General features: G+C 38.3%; 1 protein-coding gene across 4 annotated transcripts in view; it reads right to left on the reverse strand.

The window, feature by feature from the left end:
* The window catches only part of CYP39A1 (cytochrome P450 family 39 subfamily A member 1), an 86,685-nt gene that overhangs the window by 21,250 nt on the left and 51,646 nt on the right, over nt 1-13,789 (reverse strand). For 3 of the 4 annotated variants that reach the window (XM_081519658.1, XM_081519655.1, XM_081519656.1), the window contains 3 exons: nt 12,638-12,771; nt 4,857-4,952; nt 3,903-3,991 (listed from right to left, as the gene is read on the reverse strand). In XM_081519658.1, coding sequence (XP_081375784.1) covers nt 3,903-3,991; nt 4,857-4,952; nt 12,638-12,771 — 319 coding nt within the window. The remainder of the gene's footprint in view (nt 1-3,902; nt 3,992-4,856; nt 4,953-12,637; nt 12,772-13,789) is intronic. The other variant, XM_081519657.1, reaches the window with a different exon arrangement.

Here is a 13,789-nt window from a genome sequence, read left to right on the forward strand (position 1 = left end):
GAGAGGGCTCTTCTGCCTTGGTGCTAAACACTAAGGGGTGACAGCTGCAAGGCCACAGTGTTTTCTTGACAAACTTTGATCATCAGCTAGTTCACAGGCAAATTTCTCTGACTCACTGAGTATTTGGTACATGAGAAAATAAACTGGCTTGAGGCATACAAACCAAGAATGGGTGCATTTTCTGGGGATTATACTAAGGTTTTGTGGGATTACATTTCTAATGCAAAGATCTTTCTTGGCACACGCTGTCCAAATGAAGTCATTCGCCTTCATGAACAATTTTCTGGTTTTTGTTTGCTTTTTTTTTTTTTTTTTAGTGTTTTATGGGTTGGCTGTTTAAAATAAGTAACAGAAAAATTATGGACTATTAAAAACAGAAACTTAATAGAAAACTAAATAAGTTGAGTGGTTTTTTAGAATTAAGTCATATTTATTCAACATTCATATTCAGCCTACAGATTTTGGTTATATGATATATATTTTGCCGCACTTTGCACTCAAAAGTTTTTGAAGGAAAACCTAACGTCTTGTCCCTCAAACTGCTCCTGTTCCTAATTTCTCTATTTCTACCATCTCTTCCAGCCATGCAGATTCAAAGCCACCATCCTCCTCAAATCCCCCCTCCCAACTGATCACCATTTCTAATCATTTTCCAAACCTGATAGATTCCACCACTTCATGTCCCTGAGATGGAATATCAGCATGACCTTATAACCTAAGGCATGCCCCACTTGAGTCTGCTCTACCCAAATCTTTGTAATACATCATTGGACCAATGTACCTTTCCAATCTGTCTTCTAGTCACTACTGGCCCCAGTAACAGTAAAACCATAACTCCTAACCCACATACCCTTGACCAAATGACCGTTTGTTTACTGCTTCCTCTGTCCAGAAGTTCATCTAACTCTTCAAAGGCTTTTCTCCCCAGAAAACTGTCTAAGATCACCCTGATCAGATACACCCTCCCTTGAATCTCCACAGCGTGATGCTTGGCCATCTCTCATCCTGTGTTCTTTGCAGTTATTTGTGAACTCGATATGATATTCTCCTCACCTTCTCCAGATGTCCCTCCTGAGGACTGAGAATATGTCTTACTCTTGCCCAAAGCTTCTGCAGTACCCACTGCAGAACATATACTGTGAGCTCAGTACATTGAAAAACGTATAGTTTCTGAAAAAATAATATACTATTGATTGAGCTGAAATGTGATGGCCCCACTATTGGACCCACTGCTATCAAACTCAAGCAAATGTCTGCCAGCCTCAAAAGATATCACAGTAAGATCGTAACAGCCTCTCTTGGAAACCACAGTCATCAGTTAATCCTTGACCATTGGCCCACACTATACGCTGCATGGCAAAGCATTTCAGTCCTTGGTTTAAACTACTCGTTGCTCAATTTTAAAGATGCTTATAATAAAATCTTTAGGCACAACTAGGAATATATATAAAGGGACTGAAAAAAAGCATTATCTAATATTTTTAGAAGACCTACTCTTACAACATTGATATTCAGTTCAGTTCAGTTCAGTCGCTCAGTTGTGTCCGACTCTTTGTGACCCCATGAACCTCAGCATGCCAGGCCTCCCTGTGCATCACCAGCTCCTGGAGTTTACCCAAACTCATGTCCATTGAGTCGGTGATGCCATCTAGCCATCTCATCCTCTGTCGTCCCCTTCTCCTCCTGCCTTCAATATTTCCCAACATCAGGGTCTTTTCAAATGAGTCAGCTCTTCACATCAGGTGGCCAAATTACTGGGGTTTCAGCTTCAACATCATTGATATTAGTAGATGACAACAATAATAAATATGTTATTGGTTTAAGAACTGCTTTTCTAAAGTAAAACTAATATTAGAGGAAGGATGAGCTTCATGGAGTTTTGTAGTTATTATTGTTTTTTGTTCATTATACTATTCCCTTACAGTATCCGACACTCAATTATAATGTTCAACTTTGGAATTTCATTGGTAGGCATGTGAGCATGCTTTCAGGTCTAACCAATGAAACCTCCAACTCAAACTGCCTTAAAAAATAGTGAACATTTATCACATATATATTACATGTAATATATATTATTTATAAAGACAAAATATTTATTATCTATCATAACAGTAAGTAGAGTAGCTCCTCAATACTGATGATTCAGTGACACATGACATCTCATGGACCAGGCTTTTCCCATGTCTCTCCTCTGTGTCCACACACTCCACACCATCCTAAAGCTTATTGCTCTTGAACTTGCTCTTAGCAACAACTGGAGCTACCTGCTTGCCTGTTCACTTCTAGTGGGAGAGGACAGAGAGGACCTCTCTCCTATGCAGAGAAGAAAAACGTCTCTCCTTTCAATCTGATTGACCAGTTTAGGTCAAGAATGAACAGTTGTCTCCAGGGGAACACCAGGCACCAATCTGCTTACCTACTCCTCTGCTTCTAGAACAAGTTCTAGGAAGGAAGATAGAATTTCCATGGTTGGCCAAGGCTAATTATAACTATTTTAGTGGTGGTGGTGGTGGTTTAGTCACTAAGTTGTGTCCGACTCTTGCGACCCCATGGACTGTAGCCTGCCAGGTTCCTCTGCCCATGAGATTCACCAGGCAAGAATACTGGAGTGGGTTGCCATTCCCTTCTCCAGGGAATCTTCCCTACCCAGGAATCAAACCTGGGTCTCCTGTATTGCAGGCAGATTCTTTACCGACTGAGCTACAACAAAAAGCAAGTTGGTATTATAAAACATATAACAAAGGAGGAATTGAATGGATGCTGTTGAGTAAGTCATAATCACAAATATGGATTGGTTTAATTATGTTCAAACAATGAAGATGAGCGCCTTAAGTTAAAAACTACAATATTTCGAATATAGAATTTTTAAAGGATTTGTATGTTCACTGAGTGAGATTTTGTTATAAACAGGTATCTATATTTCTACAACAGAACCACATCCAATGAGGAAATGGTATTTATTTGATGTAGGCTGTACGTTTTACAAGGTCAGGGACCATGTCCATCTTTCTCCATGCTTTATTTCTAACGCTTAGTACAGGGCCTGCTACAGGTGAGATGTTCAAAAAGGCTTCTTCTTAAATAAACAGTAAGTAACTTGCACTAGAACAGGGCATCACATTGAACAGTCAGCCTGGATACCACATTAATTCAACTCTAAAAGACGTCAAAGGCAGGTTATTCTAGAACCAAACTGATTCAATAAAGAAAAACCACCTAATAAGTTGCTGTGATGCTCCAAGTTAAAAATGTTCTGTAACCCCAGCAAATGTCTATCATAACACTGTTATGGACATATCAAGAAATACTGATACTTCTATCTTTTATCTTTGGCTTCCCACGTGGCTCAGTAGTAAAGAATCTGCCTGCTAATACAGAAGATGCAGGAGACTCGGTTCAATCCCTGGGGCAGGAAGATCCCCTGGAGAAGGAAATGCAACCTACTCCAGTATTCTTGCCTGGATCCATGGACAGAGGAGCCCAGTGGGCTACAGTCCATAGTTTGCAACGGGTTGGACACAACGGAGCACACGCGCACACTATCTTTACCTTTAAGAAAGAAGTCAAAACACTTCAAATCATCCTTATAGGAAAGCTGAGCATTTGAAACACAAACCTGGCTTTCATCTGGCAGCTGCAACTGTAATATTTAATTCTCACGAGGTCTCCTATCAGAAACTGCATAGGTCTGATATTCTGATAGATCTCCTATCAGAATGACTGCAGACATTCCCAGAAAGACATCACACAATACGATGGGCCAACCAAAGAGAATGTGGTCTCCTAGATTTCCTTTAGTTTCGATAATAGAGAAAAGAGGGATTAAGCCAAAGCTTTCCCGCTCTGAGCCCTCATCTTTCTGCAGACTTTCTGGATAAATGTGACCCAGCTGTCACACTGACCTTCCAGGACACTGGTACTTCCCACTCCCAAATGCCATGAAGCAGTCCAAGAAAGCATGCTTCTCTAAATTTGCCTTTTTCCAACGTTCCTGTGGGAAGAAAGCATTTTTTTTTTCCAAATCAGTCTTATATAAATAAGCTTAACTTTATTTCTCTAGGCTAAAAATGATCTTGTACAGCTAATACTTGCATATAAAGTTGCAGGGTTGTTGGTCATTTTTTCCAACCTGTTATTAATATCAGCCACCATTATGTTTTTGGAACACAAACTAATAAATAAAAAGGTTTAAAAAAGAAACTTTGTTAAGTGGCAAATGTAAATGATAATGTAAATCAACCACAGAATTGACCTCAGAAGAGGAAGAATAATATAATAATAATATAATAAGACCTCAGGCTCCATCATAAAATTGCCCATGGTAATAAATTTAGCAAGGAGACACTGACAGCCCTCCCAGTTGGAGAAAGCTTGGTGTGTAGAATGAATACATCTGGATGCCATTTTTGACAGTTTCACCTAAAGGCAGAGAGTGGACTAAATGACCTCTTAAAATTCTATTTTGCCCTGTAATTCCTCAATTCTAAGAAACAGCAGAACACAGTTTTAATTTGCTTCATTTTTATTTTTTGTACTCCATGGAAACCAATAACAGAAGCAATTGCCTGAAGAACATGAAATAAGGCTTCTATCAGAATCAAGCATATTTACTTTGCCATGTCCTGCTCGTTTCAGATAAGAATTTATTTTAAAGTTCGTGAAGCTTATTCCAAAAATTTCTCTGATTCGTTAATGTTATACCGCTTATATTACAAATCTAATCTGTGCTTCATAGCTTTAGTTACTAGAGAGAAATATGACTTCCTAATGCTAATAGCCCTAGTTGATTTATGAATTCTTACTCTTGGCATAAAGAGGAAATCCAAGGACAATGTATATGGAAAGAGACAACTTACAGGCTTGAACAGGTCAGGTTCAGGAAAATACTTTGGATTTCGATGTAGCCAAAATGGAGACAACATCAATAAGTCACCAGAAGGAACAGTGTAATTCTACAACAGAAAAATCAGTTCCAAGTCATGTTTTGAAGTTTGCTTTAATGAGATCTTGGGTCTTTAAAACTCATCCTACAACCATATTCGAGAGAAGGTATATCCATGGTATAATTGATGGTGAGACAGTCTCTTTCCTGGATGGCTCACTTCTATTTTCCAATGTAGGCAATTACTGATTTCTAATTCTGATGATTAGTTAAGCATACATATGTCTTTGGTTACATGGGGGAAGATAGTAGATAAATGTGAAATTTTTAGTATTATATTTATTAGTTTAAGTCTAGTCTAATGCGAGATCTTCCCTGGTGGCTCAGATGATAAAGAATCCATCTGCAGTGCAAGAGACCCAGGTTTGATCTATGGGTCAGGAAGATCCCCTGGAGAAGGGAATGGAAACCCACTCCAGCATTCTTGCCTGGAGAGTCCCATGGACAGAGAAGCCTCGTGGGCTACAGTCATTGGGGTTGCAAAGAGTTGGGCACAACTGAGCGACTAAGACACACTCTAATGCACCTTTTGATGTTTGATGTTGAGCTTCCCAGGTGGAGCTAGTGGTAAAGAATCTGCCTGACAGTGCAGGAAACATAGGTTTGATCCCTGAGTAAATGCCCTGGAGGAGGCCATGGCAACCCACTCCAGTGTTATTGCCTGGAGAATCTCATGAGGCCATGGCAACCCACTCCAGTGTTATTGCCTGGAGAATCTCACGGACAGGGGATCCTGGTGGGTTACAGTCCACAGGGTTGCAAAGAGTCAGACATGAATGCAGTGTGCACACACACATTGGGTTTTGCAGCATGTGGCCTTGATGATGGACATCAGAGTGGATTCTGAGGTTCTGGAGCAGAAAAGACTAACTCTGAGACAGGACACTGGCCATATTAGCACTGAGAACAGAGGCAGCGGGTGTCCTGTCATTGGGAGTGCTGATGACAGTGTCAGGGAAGGGGCAGAGAATTCTCTGTTTGTTTTCCTCTAGCAGCAGCAGTTAGGGCAGAAAGAAGTCGAAGACAACTGATGAGGAAGACATAGGACAAAGCAAGTGGTATGTGCTTATTGGGTTTGTTTCACGTTTGAGGTGTTGGTGGTTGTGAAACTGATGATACATTAGTTGTGAAACTGATGAAACATTATGTTTCCTCAAGCAGCAGAGTCTGCATTATCCTTCTCCATTCATCTTATAATAGGTTTTCTTGATATATAACACATGCACGCTCAGTTGCTCAGTCGTGTCTGACTCTTTGCGACCCTTTGGACTGTAGCCTGAGAACTAAAAACTGTTTCACAAAATCATCTTTACACAACTTCCCTGGTGGTCCAGTGATAAAGAATCTGCCTGCCAATGTAGGAGACACAGGTTTGATCCCTGATCCAAGATCCCATGTGCTGTGGGACAGCTAAGCCCATGTGCCACAACTACTGCATCCATGCTCCACAACAAGAGATGCTACCACAATGAGAAGCCAGTGCACTGCAACTAGAAAGAGCCCGCACACAGCGACGAAGACCCAGCGCAGCCAAAAATAAATAAATAATAAAATAAAATTATAAAAAAATCATCTTTATATCACCTTGTTCAGGAGCCAGAGGACAAAGAGCTCCCGCACGGTGTGAGATGGCTAGAGAGCCATCACCTCTAGTGAGGTGAAGATATTTTATTAGTAACTCCCTGTGCCAAGCGTCAGAAGCCACACCTGTTTAATCCTGCATCCTCTCAAGGTATTTGCAAAACACTTACTTGAAATCTACGTATTTAGAATAGTAGCATCTTACAATTGAAAACATCTCTTTTTATGGAAGCAGGGAGCGGAGGGGGAGGGGAGGGGGCCATCAATGTTTAACCCAAGAGACCCCTGTTGGTTCCCATGGGAGCTGAGTAGTACTTGAGTCTGGTGATTTCGGTACAGGATCGCTAGAGAGTTAGATCAAAATGAGGAGAGATGGAGGCATTTGCTTCTGTCCTCTTACCATCTTTAAAGTGGAAAGAGACCTGTGAGATCCCAGTCCTGTGTGTTCACTCTAGCTCTGCTGGAACTGAGGCTAGAAGCATCACAACCGGTTCTGAAGTCAGCTGGGGAGGGCCCTGATATGTTTAGGAGCCCTGGGCCAGGTGTCCAGGCAGGGCAGCTGCCACCTTCCCCTCCCCACCCTCACAGCTCCCTTTGGTGGCTGCTGACCTAGCATCATGACGTGTAGACACTGACTACTGCAACCCACAAAGCAGGCCGGTAGAGGAAGACTTCAAAAGGGGCCTCAGGAAGAGCAGTCATACCAGCAACAGGGAGGAGACTAGAAAGAAGTTCCTGTTGCTGAAGCAAATGCTAGGCGGATGAGTGAGTGAGGAGGATGTGAGAAATGGGTGTATCAAAGGAACCGTCTGAGCAAATGGACATCATCATGTCCGGTCCCAATGGTCCTGTCCTTGCAACGTGGCAGATGAAGAAAAAGATCAAAAGAGAGACGAAACAGTCAGACGACTGGGCACAGACCATGAGGAAGTGGAAGTCACAACTCCTTTGTGTTGCAATAATTGCACCTGTCAGGTAGACCGAAGTGATCTTGACCAGCCCACCCCACAAGGATGCGGTGAGGTCAGATGAACTTGATCTGCTAGTCCGGAGATGGGCTTTCTTGATGAGCAAAGAGAAGGAGTCTCTGCTGTAAATCAAGAAGGATGTCAACACCTAAAGTGGTGCAAGGAATGCAGATTCTACTTCAAGAAAAGAGGAGTCCTGTAAAGGCAAAGCATCCATCAGAGGAGCCTGCCCCCTAAAAAGCACACTCTTTCTCTCTAGCTCTTGGCCAGGAGCTTGGCTAGTGTGAGCTGCTTAAAAAAAAAAAAGAAAAAGTACTTTACAAAAAAGTACTTTACAAAAGTGTATTCTTCTGTATAATAAAAAACTGCTCTCTAGAAACTTGGGGAAGTTCAGGAAAATAGAAAAAACAGAAAGCAACCAGAGTTCTGGCAACAAAAGACAGTTATCAACTGGCTAGACTTCCCTCCAGTACTTTTAGCTGATAACAGCAGTTTAGGTTTTTGTTGTTGTTTTTAAATGTAGTTTATTGTTTATATATGTGTGTGTGCTTAGTCACTCAGTTGTGTCTGACTCTCTGAGGCCTCATGGTCTGTAGCCTGCCAGGCTCCTCTGTCCACAGAATTTTCCAGGCAAGAATACTGGAGTGGGTTGCCATTTCCTACTCCAGGGGATCGTTCCAACCCAGGGATGGAACCCATGTTTCCTGCATTGGCAGGCACGTTCTTTAGCACTAAGGCCACCTGGGAAGTCCATTGTTTATATATACTGATATGTATCATTTACAAATGCATAAATTAATCCAGTATATACATATTATCGTTTTTGTCCCTACTGAATAATTTTTGACTCTTACTTGTTCACTTGATATTACAGCATAAGTATTATTTTTATATTATATATTCATATAAAATAATTTTCTCTCCAATGGATGCTTAACTAATCATTTTCTACTATTATTTCTATAACAAATAATGCTATCACAAGTATCTTCTTTCACAAAGCACTGTTCATATAAAATCTTTTAACAAAGATGTTCAGAAGACATGAGAATATACATGTTCTATGTCTTGTGAATATCTAAGGCTATTCATACATGTTGCTCAACTGTTCCCTCAAATTTTGTAGCAAGATATGTTTCTAACTGCAATATATGAGAGTATCAATTTCATTGCCCTTTTATCTGCTAACCTGATGTTTTAAATAGGTTCTTTTTGATTGTTGTTCAAGAATCTATGTCTTTGCTGAGTATTTTTCATTTTAAGTTATTTTCTTCCATAAATTTGTGTCATGTCCTACCCTCAGTAATCTATGTAATATTAGTGCTTTACTTATTGAACTGTGATTCATTAAATACTAAAATCATTTACACTTGCATTGTGCTTATACTGATATTTATTCTTATTTTTTTGGCTTACATTTAATTTAGATTATACTTAATAGGACATGTTAAATTTTGATATGGTACAGTCTGTTCATCTGCATTGTGGTTTCACTGATTAATACTAAGCCTAAGAAGCTTTCTTCTCTCCACAGTGATATTCATGTGAAGTGAAAGTTGCTCAGTTGTGTCCAAGTCTTTGCAAGCCCATGGACTATACAGTCCATGGAATTCTTCAGGCCAGAATACTGGAGTGGGTAGCCTTTCCCTTCTCCAGGGAATCTTCCCAACCCAGGAATCGAACCAGGGTCTCCCGCATAGCAGGCAGACTCCTTACCAGCTGAGCCACAAGGGAAGCCCAAGAATACTAGAGTGGGTAGCCTATCCCTTCTCCAGTGTATCTTCCTGACCCAGGAATTGAACCGAGGTCTCCTGAATTGCAGGCAGATTCTTTACCAACTGAGCTATCAGGGAAGCCCTCTCTTCACAATAGTGGCTTTCAAAGGTGGGGTAGGTCTTCTGGGAGTTCCGAGACCTTTGCAGAGAATCAGCTAGATCAAAAATCATTTCTGAATAAAAGACTTATTCAAAGTATAGGATGGTGGAGGTGGTTCAGTCGCTAAGTGGTGTCCAAATCTTACGACCCCATGGACTCCAGGCTTCTCTGTCCATGGAATTTTCCAAGCAAGAATACTAGAGTGGGTTGCTATTTCCTTCTTCAGGGGATCTTACCAACTCAGGTATTGAACTCGGGTCTCCTGCCTTGTAAGCAGTCTCCTGCATTGCAGGTGGAATCTCTACTGACTGAGCCACCAGGGAAGCATGACAGGCCAATGTATTTTAATGTAACTAAGTACCAAAAAAATTCATTGATAAAATTGCAGATTGCAACAAGCTTAGAAAAGTATCTCTGTTGAGTTTTAGTGTAGAATCAAAGAATAGCCACAAAAATATCTGAAAAGGCTAATAAAATACTCCTTCCTTTTTTGGTTACATGTTTGTGGGAAGCTGGATTTTTTTCATTTCCATCAGTAGAAAACAATATATCACAACAGACTGACAGCAGACACATATATGGGAATTCAGATATCTTTGCAAACACTTGAAATGATGCTGTTCTATTTTTTGTGTGTTTTGAAAAATATAGTCATGTTTGATAAAACCACATTATTATTTTAACATGTATTAGGTTTCTTATTTTTAAAATGAGTTACTTGGTGACTGAACAACAACAACAACTAGATAAACATTTTAATAATTTCTCAGCTTTATTTTCCAATACAGCAAATATTGATAGATATAACTCATATATACAAAAGCTTTTTGAGGCTCTTAATAATTTTGTAAAGTAGAAAGGGGCCATAAGGTCAAAAAGCTTGAGAACTGTTATTCTAGAAGTTAAAAAAAAAAATCCCCATTGTTAACCAATCATCCCAAACCATATATTAATCTCATTCTTCTTCAGGGACTTACAAAGATTTATCTATCCAATATTACATATTCTTCATGGCTTGTGTCTTTGTTACTTATCTAGTCTGTTATATTGATCTGACTATCAGGTCTGATACCAGTATCATGCCATTTTAATTACTGTAGTTTTGCTACATGTTTTAATACCTTGAGACTATAACTAATATTCCTTAATTATTCATATTTTCCAACACTTTTTTTGGTTAGTTCTTTCCTAGGTATTCTTGCAGATTAACTTGGTACTAAATACGAAACCTTGAATAGAGAGCACAAATAGAAGCTTAAGAATTTTGGAAAGGTGGCATAATAAAGAGATGGAAGGAACAGAGTAAGCCAGAGAAAGCAGATAGTTTGTCCATTCTCATTTACTCATATATACATAAATCTATATAAAGAAGTAATTACGAGAGCAAAAATATATATCCTGCTCAGACTCCATTAGGAAAGAGCAGTGGAGAATACTTCTAGAATTCATAGCAAGGAAACTTGATCAGTTGACCAATGGGTCAAGACAGAGGTGACCGCATCTATGAATGTTTTTATGGTCCAAACTCCTGGAAACATGTTAATATATTCCGCAAAGATATTCTACTTTGTTTCAGAGAATATTTGATGTTTAAAAGAACCAAGTTGTATTCATTTATACTAAGAAGATAATCAGTAATGTGCACTAATATTTAGCTATAGGAATGTTCATCTTTACACTGTTTATAATAGTGAAAGAATGGAAGCCACATACATATTCAAGAACAGAGAACTGATTTAAAAATTTATTTGGTGTCCATATATTCAATATTAGATTATGCTGTAATTCAAAATGATATAAATGTCTTTTATTGATTAAAAAAACTATTTTGGATCTATTATTAAAATAAAAGTAAGTTGTGAGAAAATTAGTTTGGTGTGACCTCAATTTATTTTTTCATGAACATACTACAGGACAAAATTCTAAAATTACAATAATATCAAAATATTCACAGTGGTTATCTCTGATGTGTGAGATTCTAAGCAATTTTTAATTTCTTCTTTTAGCTTCTCTTTATGGTCTTTTTCTCCTCTAAACTCTAAAATAGCAGAAAAATTCAGGTATACATCTAACAGAATTTGTATAGGGTCTGTAGGCTTAAAATAATAATAAAAACAAACATCCACTTGTCTTTGTCAGACAATTAACTGTTCTTCAATTCAGCAACTTATCTATTGCCCAGGATATAAATAAGGCTTAATAAAAATTCAATAACAATTATATTGAATAGTAATATTCAGAGTGATAAACATATTGTTCTACTTAACTGCATGAAGTTGTTTGACTATTTCCAATCCATATGTATATTTTTATTAATAAATAAATTTATATATATTTATTATACAAATTATATATTTTTTAGATTTATAAATATTTAAATATATATTAATTTATATCCATAGTCTAATGTAATTAATCTTTTGATTATTTAAAAGCAAAAACTGTTAAAAATCCCTTTAAAACTGAATGCTACAATTTGCATAAGATCAGTTAAATAAACTATGTTTCCTTTGTATTTAGCAAGTTGCAACTTGTATAAAATTTGGATTTTTTGTCTCTTTTGTGTTCTACTACCACAAAATTTTCTTGATTTAAATCCAGGCACTCTCAAGTTGTGTATAAACAAAGCTAATATAAATGGAGGGCTGACTATAAATACAACCTATCTGGATAATTCAGGCCCCAAGTCAATCATCTAAAAAAGTTAATTTTGTTCTGCCTGATTGGTTCACTGTATACGGAACTAAACGTCTACCATATGCACATACCTTTTATGGTGCACTTGAGAAAATTCTCCTACTTGGCCCATAGAAAGGACCTCACTCAGTTTTTAATTCCTAACATCAGTTGCAGCTACTCATAGCATTCCTGCTATGTGTACCTGTAACTATGGGGCCTGAACTCTCTTCCAGTTATCCTAAAAGACCTTCCTCATGCCCTCAATTCCTCAACCTATTCCAGCTGAGGAATAGGTTGGTCCAACAGAGAAGAGATTATCCAACCTACCTGCTGGATTGAAATAGGATTATACTAATTCTGATACAGAACCACATAGCCAAAGTGATTACAAAAGGGCTGTGTTTTAGCTGAAATATTTGCCAACAGATAAATACCTATATTAACAAAATGTTGCTGCACAACTTTTACTAGTAACTTGTTTCCGTGTCATTCAGTATTGAATGGAAATTAAGAAAGTATCTAACAACAAATGGATAAAATATCTACTTTTTTTCTAGAAAGTTCATTATTTTAAAACAAAATAAAAGCTCACCAAAATTTTAACTGGCTTCAGCACTTTTCGAGTGATGACACCAGGGGCTCGTAAACGAATGGTTTCCAAAATACACCATTTAATTAGAGGGAGTTTCTTCAAGTCATCCTCAGACACTTTAATCTTATCTTTACCTGCAAAGAGAATTTTTAAAAAATGGACTTAAAGAGGCCAGAAAGTGATTTTATGTAAGCTCATCAACATAGTTTAAGAACTGCCTCTGATATCAAGTGTCAATATTACTATTAACTTTGCATACCAAGTTTAGTCATTTATTATCTCTTTTTATCATTTTCCTCTTACCAAGATAAAATGGATGGCATGAAAAACTAAACCAGTGTTGATTACTGTAGTGTAATGGACTGGTATCCAACCTTGGTTCTTACAAGTCCTATGGCTACCAAATGTCTAAGACAGTCCCTGTCAGAAAAGAGTTCAAGTTTATTCATTTCATTATTTCTTGTCCAAATTCTCATTTCACTTAAGGAAAGAGCAATAAGAGACAGGCATCAACAGTACAAAGTAAGGGACTTACTTCCCTGGTGGTACAGTGGCTAAGACTCTGCACTCCCAATGCAGGGGACCAGCCTTGATGCCTGGTCAGGGAACTAGATCCCACATGGCCACAGCTAAAGAGCTTGCATGCTGTAGCTAAGATTCCACATGTCACAACAAAAGACCCTGCAAGTAACAACTAAAGATCCCGTGTGCTACCACTAAGACCAGATACAGCCAAACAAATAAAATTTTTAGAAAGTACAAAGTAAGAGACATGAGATGCCACCTGACTTTATTCTCCTATCTCTTCCCTGCTGAACTGTTTTCATTTTTGCTTTTGTTTTTTAATCGTCTAATCATACATTTCAGAGGGTGCAAAAGAATATTAAGAAAGGGGTGATGGCACATGTGTGTTTCATCTGGAATTATGAGCTTCCCAAACATAGCTGCATCAAACATTCCTACCGTAAGTTGTATACCTGAACTAATATTTAGGTTGAAGGCACCTGAGTTGATCTTTTTATGGACCAACATATGGTCAGGGCCTTTGGTCAAGTGAGACAGTTTAATTAATGGTGTTTTAAGTAAAATGTTTACACTTTGAAAATTACTTGAAAGAACTCAGCTTTCCATTTTGACAGTGTATGCTTAATA

The sequence above is a fragment of the Giraffa tippelskirchi genome, chromosome 8 (assembly GCF_054371585.1).
Source record: "Giraffa tippelskirchi isolate mGirTip1 chromosome 8, T2T-mGirTip1v1.2.pri, whole genome shotgun sequence".
NCBI lineage: Eukaryota > Metazoa > Chordata > Mammalia > Artiodactyla > Giraffidae > Giraffa > Giraffa tippelskirchi.